Source organism: Panicum virgatum, chromosome 6K (assembly GCF_016808335.1).
Source record: "Panicum virgatum strain AP13 chromosome 6K, P.virgatum_v5, whole genome shotgun sequence".
Classification (NCBI taxonomy): Eukaryota; Viridiplantae; Streptophyta; class Magnoliopsida; order Poales; family Poaceae; genus Panicum; species Panicum virgatum.
Window position 1 is genome coordinate 14,672,838 of NC_053141.1, and position 7,094 is coordinate 14,679,931.

The following is a 7,094-nucleotide window of genomic DNA, read 5'->3' on the forward strand; positions in this document are numbered from 1 at the left end:
TTTTTGCATCACTTTTCTATCGGCGACTTCGCCACAACTCTAGTTGCAGTAGATTTTCCCTTTACGTGTTCTTCCGGTCTGCAGGGCTGCATCGGCTTCGATCTCCAGCTTACTGGTAAGTTCCGTGTCGAATAACACAGACAGGCTCAAGGTTGACGGCACATCGCTTCTTTCTCTATCTGTTTTGTTCACGTTATCGAATATGTTAGATCTTAGATTTACAGCGCTTCGCTTTTATCTAGATCTAGTTTATTCACTAGTTATCAATATTTGCGATGGGACGCCACCGCCGCCGCCAGGGGATGCGCTGGAGGAGGCCTCCTGCCTCCGGCCTGCAGGTCTACCGCCACTGCTGCTGCTGGGGGACGCGTTGGAGGTGTCCCGCGGTCCCGCCGCACGCCGCGCCCCGCCAGCGGCCGCGTGCTGCTATGGAGGACGCGCCCTGCCAAACGCCGCGTGCTGCCGCAGAGGCCGCGCCCCGCCCGTCGCCGTGGAGGCCTCCCTTGCGCTGCTGCTGCCTCCTTGTGCTGCTGCCCCTCGCGGCTGCTGTGGAGGAAAGGGAGAAAGCACAGGAGAGTGGAGTTGAGGCATCGGGGACGTGACAAGGGTGGGCCAGCCAATCCTGCTGCAGCCAATGACTTTGCAGCCTTGCAAGCACACGGATCGCCATATTTTTAGGGGCAGGTGGGTGCATCACCCGCCCCTAAAAATGGATTTGTAGGGGCGGGTGAGGCCCCCACCCGCCTCTACAAATAATTTTTCAATTTATTCTAAAAAATCATTTAATTCATGAAAAATAGCAAAACACTTAAAAATGTGAAATTTTTATCAGAAGTTTATTGCAACCTGTATAATTTAAGAAGAATATCAAAATCTAATTTGAGTACCCATATTAGTTCAAGGTGTGGAAACCACAATGAATAGCTTTCACACTAACTTATCTCATACAAGTTAAGGCTAACTTTACTTTTTCAAATATTTAATTATTAGGTGCAATGAAGTATATTTGTCATATTTTTTCCTAGTTTAGTAGGTAAGAATAGTCTTATTGTACAAATTTCACAATTTTAAAGGTTATTTGCTATTTATTTTGAATTAAACGATTTTCCAGAATAAATTAGAAAAATCTTTGTAGGGGCGGGTGACGCCATCACCCGCCCCTAAAAATATTTTTCTATTTTATCTGAAAATTCATATAATTGTTCACATATAGCAAAATAAATTAAAAAATGTGAAACTTCTACACTATGGTTATTGTGAACTATAGAAACATAAAAAAGTATGCCAAGTATATTTCAGTGTATATAAAGGTTAAGATTGTGGAAACTTCGAAGTATAACTTGAGTTATATGGGATACTATATAATTATAGCTATTAGAGAAATTATAATAATTTTTTGGACCATTAGATGACCTTAAATGAAAAAGTTATCAACTACAAAGTTTTAGATCTCGTCATTCTCTACAATTTTGATATAAAGTTTGACTTCATCTGAGATCATATGAAAAAGTTATGAATTTTTTTGCGTGAAACCATTTGTAGAGGCGAGTCATGCCATCACCCACCCCTAGAAATGCTCTTTTTAGGGGCGGGTGACGCCATTAACCACCCCTGAAAATGACGCTCATTTTTAGGGGCGGGTGAGGGGGTGACCCACCCCTAAAAATGTTTTTCTAGGGGTAGATCGGATGCTAGAGTAGCCCCGCTCCATTTGTAGCAACGGGTAAAATTTTGGTCTGCCCCTGAAAAAAAATCGGGGCGTTCCTACAAATCATTTTTGCAGTAGTGATGCCATGGGAAGAGCCGGCGAGATACAACAGCTCGACGACACAGCACAGTGAGAGCTGGAAAATAGCAAAAGATTGAGAGTGCTGCACTGAACGCTTTCAGTCCATTCATATAGAAGTGGCTGCCCTCAAAGAGCCATTTTATTCTCTTTAATGACGCCGTAAAAGACATTAAAATGCATTCAAGATGATCAGAGCAATTAACTAGGTATTCTAGAATTAATCGGGCATTAATTTGTGCTTAACCAGTGCACAACGGTTCAAATGTGAGAGACACAAGTGGCAAGTCACCGGTCACCCAGACATAAAACTCGGATACTCATCCAACAATATTTTTAGTTGCTCTTGCTTTTCGCGGCTAAAAATAGCTGTTTGAAAAGACGGGTATGTTACCCGCTTCTTAAAATGCATTTCCAGAGGCAAGTCACCCCCTCACCCACCTTTCGAAACCAAATTTCAGGGGCTGGTCACACCCCCAACCGCCCCTACAAATCATTTTCTAGGGTGGGTTGGGGGTGAACCGCCCCTGCAAATCAGTTTCCAAGGGCGGGTTAGGGGTGACCCACCCCGGAAATGGTTTTTTGAGCCTGCCAAAAATTTCACAGATTTGAATTTAAATTATTCGGATATATTGCCCGCTATTTTTAAAAATTTGGATCCCGCAATTTTGTTCTATCAAGCTAGTTCATGATCAAAGGTCATAGTGCTTGACATGGAACATGTTTCATAAATATAAATAATTTACGCATGCAAAATTAAATCATGTGGAAATAAAACACACAATATATCATTACAAAGCAAAACTAATACAGTACATTATTAAAATTGAAGCTCCAATGCATGTTTTTCTCCAATTTATCAACACTACTAGACGAGGAATGGTGCTTCTGGTTGTGCCACTCACGAAGACCAAGATATTTTTGCTCCGTTGCTAATTCGTGGTGTTTTTTTTTTAAATGTGCCCCTTGGGTTCATCACTTCCAGAAGTTGTCTCTCATGGGGTTGCCCTTGGTGCCTTGGGGGATTGTAATGCAATTAATGAGGATCCATGAAGAAAGTAAGCAAGTGTTAAATATACGCAAAAATAATGTAACACATGTACATCTATCCCTAATAAAGAGTAGTCCCTTACACGTTCATCATCAGTTGTGTATCTTTCTTGCACCCTGAGATGCTCGCATAATTAATACTGAAACCGTACCGTGGCACTATATTTACTCTTTTAATCATGCAAGGTATAAAATATGGATATATACTAATCATGAAGTACATGTCTGACATCGCAGAGTACAAATCATGCTAATATAAGTATCTAGAAGATATGTATATTTTAGATATTCAAGAATTACAAAGGAAAGTAAGAGCTAAACCCATACACAACTCCTAAGCAACCTCCGGGGCACGAAGATGAGCTATTTCAGCTTAAACTGCAGTAGCCTATGGACTAAGCAAGAGAGAAAAGAGAGAACGAGGAACAAACTTGGTGCGTGTCTTCATTTGAGCCCCCTTCTCCAGCTCTCATATTTCTAGTAGTGGCACATGGTGTGCATGGCTAATATTTGGGGTTCTTGCACTCGGAACCACCATTGAGGACCAATGAGGGAGCTACACGTGGAAGAGGTAAGTCGGTGGAACTCAGCTTCGTTTGCCGGCCTAGCCAAGGCTCCAATGGCCTTCTCCCTTGGCAGGGTGGATGACCAGTGGGCCTAAAGAAAATAATTAGAGCTCTTGAAATTTGGAAACTTCTAAAAATTAGAATTAACTCTAGGTGAACATGAAAATATATTTTCACGAGATATTTTCATGAGCTCCACTTACTTTATTTGGGCTCCGATGTATCTTTAGTATTTTTTTTGGAGTTTTGGGGCTTAGAGATATTTTTGTGGTTTGAAAACTATATCTATCATTTGTTGAATTTGTTTTTGAACTAAAAACATGATTCAAAACCACTTTTAATTTTTGCATGGATCTGAATTTCTAGTTTTCTAAGTTTAGGAAATCGGGATGACACACTCGATAAGTTCAAGGACTCGGATTCCTTGTTTTATAAGTTTAGGGACCGAGACGATACACTCTGAAGTTTTTTATAAGTTTAGGGACCGAGACGATACACTCTGAAGTTTCAGGACTGCCTGTGTATTTTATTCATAAAAATATTGAAAAATTTGATCTAGATTTGATGATTTGGAACATCAAACCACAAAAGGACGAGGCTTTCCACGCCCACAAGATCGTGCTCGCGGCGAGGTCGCCGGTGTTAATGGCGGAGCTCTACGGGCCCTTGAGTGACAAGAGGAAGTGAAGCGTAGTGGTCGAGGACATGGCGCCTCGTGTTTTCAAGACGCTGCTGCACTTCGTCTACAAGGATTGCCTCCCCGCCATGGACAACCTCGATGGCAGCGAGTATGAAGAGATGGGGAAGCATCTGCTTGCCGCTGAGGATAGGTACGGCATGGAGAGGATGAAGCTCATGTGCGAGAGCATCCTCTGCAACAGGCTTTCTGTCGAGACAGTGGCCGCCAGTCTTGTTCTTGCCGATCAGCATCACTGCGGCAAGCTCAAAGATGCTTGCATTCGATTCATCGACTCTTCGAATAGAATGGATAATGTGGCAGCAAGTCAAGGCTACGAGAACCTCAAAAGAGCATGTCCTGTTCAGCTGTTCTTACAGCTGAATTGTGGGAGAAATCCGCGAAATCTCGCAAGCTGTAGTTTTTTGCTTCAGTCATTCAAGGTTAACATTTAAATGTTAGTTTTGTTAAATTCCCTTTAGAATTGTCTTTTTCAGAGATATTATTTTAATTTGGAGGGTATTACATTTTTGCAAAAGTTAAGTCTGCTATGCATTGATGGCTGACGGCCACACCATTTATGGATCTGCGGTACCTCACTGCCGTTGTCTCTGTGCTGTTTCAATATACAGGCCAAGCAATGCTTTTACTGTTCAAGTTTCCTTTTGTGTCCGATATCATTTCAATTATGAAAAAGAAAAGTAATTTGCTACTCTAATATATATATGAACGATGGCGAAATTCATTGTGATGTGATAAAACATTAGCACATAGCAATTCAGAACAAACATGTGCTACTTTTAAGACAATTTTATCTAGTCTGAATTGAGCCCCACTATTCTACATTGCAGTTGCGAAGAGTAATATGTAAATTTTGCAGTACGTGTTGCCCTTTGAGATGAAGTGCATCATTCTTACTTGATAAGATGTAGTATTCTTATTTGATACTTTTGTTACTTCCTCGGTTAAGTCAAGTGAAACTGCAGCCACCAAATAATCTCTAGAATTTATGAAGTATTTTCTGGTCATAGAATGGGGCTCCACATTCTAGCTCCCTTTGAATGTCCAAGACCGGATCATTCCCTTAATCTAAAACAAACATTCTAGCTCCCTTAGCAATCGGGAGACTGGGGCGAATGGTTTTCGATGGATCCTATATAATTCTGAAACTTACAAACGTTTACCTTGGAAAATAGCAAAATATCATCACAGTTGCTAGGACATTAACTGAACTGAATTTTGAATAGGTTTTGCTCTCGTTTCATGCACTCTATCTATTATATTCACATGAGCTTCAGCCTGGCGGAGCCGGTGCTCGCAGATGAGCTTCAGCCTCTCCATGAGCGAAGTGCATCTCTTACTTTCAGGACCGAGGGAGTATGTATGAAACAAAAACATCGTAAGTACACATCCAGAAATAGGCACAAGACGGTTATTATGTGAGTTTGGTAAAAAAAAAGGGAGCAAATTCATGCACGAATGTTAAATTATTGGACGGTTCTCATCTGGATCTTTATATACTACAAAGTTACATCAGCTAAGTAGATAGATCATCTAGGTCTAAGGCTGGCGCAAAGCTATTTTAGTATCGGATCTAAATTTGAAAGCCCATGGAGTCATTTTAGTTCAGAGTCCAAATTTGAAAGTCCATGGTGACATTTAGTACCGGTAGGTATCTTAGCTCGGTACTAAATGGACATCCATTTGTTACTTCAAAAGGAAAGCATATCTACCACCATCACATGTGTTATGTATGTGAGATGATAAGAAAGGGTCGTGCGAGGCTTGTGTTGTTTCCTAAAAAAAACTATATTTTTTTGGCACAAAATCATTTACTACCGGTCGTTGTTACCAACCGGTACTAAATAGCATCTTTAGTACCAGCCGAGTGGTACTAGTCAGCCACCCAGTGCTAAGGGGGGTTGCTGGCCGGTACTAATGCTACATTTTCTAGCAGTGATGACACCTCATGTTTTCAAGATGTTGTTGCACTTTGTCTACAAGGATTGCTTGCCCGCCATGGACGACCTCGATGGCAGTGAGTATGAAGAGACGGGGAAGCATCTGCTTGTCGCTGCGGATAGATACAGCATGGAGAGCATGCGCAAGAGCATCCTCGTGAAAGTAGAGAAAGTCTTTGGGAAATTGGTAGGTGTGTTACTGAGAACACGTTGAGTACAATATATAGGCAAGGATCGGTCTAGGGTTTATAGAAAACATCCAATCAACGGAGATCATTGCCTAAACTACATCAGCTACCATAAACCCTCTGGGGGCTATAGCCATGAGCCCATGGGGCTAGCTTACTAGGTCACGCTAACACCCCCGCAGTCGAATTGTCAGACACTGCCCATGGAGCAAAGAAGGGAGACCCTTGGTGAAGATATCTTCATACTCTGGACGAAATCGAGATGTGCCAAACCTTCAGAGCATCGATGGCAACTCACTCTCGAATAAAGTGAAAATCAATCTTAATGTGTATGTGTAACACCCCTGTGTTATTTGTGCTCGCTAATTACGTGCTTAATCACTATTTAGGGCTAAGCGATGTTGTTAGCGGGTTAATGACCATCGTTAGTACTCAACCCTAATCGACCTTTGAGCGCATTTTTCTCCCTAATCTAAGCTCCAAATCAATTTTCGCACAAAACCAAAGTTGTATATCTTCTCTTTCTCTACAACTTCTCTTTTGGCCAAATTTCAAGTTCCCATATGAATTTTTGAATTTTGGAGTGTCAAAAACCGGGCCAAAATAGTCAAACCAGTTTACTGTGCAGCTCCAGTGCTTCCACTGTGCTCGCCCGACGCCCATACCGGTGTCTGGACGCCGGCGAGCTCCTCCACGCGTCGAGCATCCCGGCGAACCTCGCCCTCCGCGCGTCGCCCTTATCCTCGCGCGGGCCCTGGAAGCTTCTCCCTTCCCTTTCCTTCATCCTCATCCTCGAGCTCGCGCGAGCAGAGTATGAGCTGAGCTGCCGCCGCTCGTCGCTCCGGCCACCCCTCGCCACCCCGCCTC

General features: G+C 42.6%; 1 protein-coding gene across 1 annotated transcript; it reads left to right on the plus strand.

Annotated features, from left to right (window-relative positions):
• Positions 1-4,107: 4,107 nt before the first annotated feature.
• LOC120713284 (BTB/POZ and MATH domain-containing protein 2-like) lies at positions 4,108-4,533 on the plus strand. Its single transcript, XM_039999274.1, has one exon. The coding sequence runs from the start codon at positions 4,108-4,110 to the stop codon at positions 4,531-4,533; it is 426 nt and encodes a 141-aa protein (XP_039855208.1).
• Positions 4,534-7,094: the final 2,561 nt, after the last annotated feature.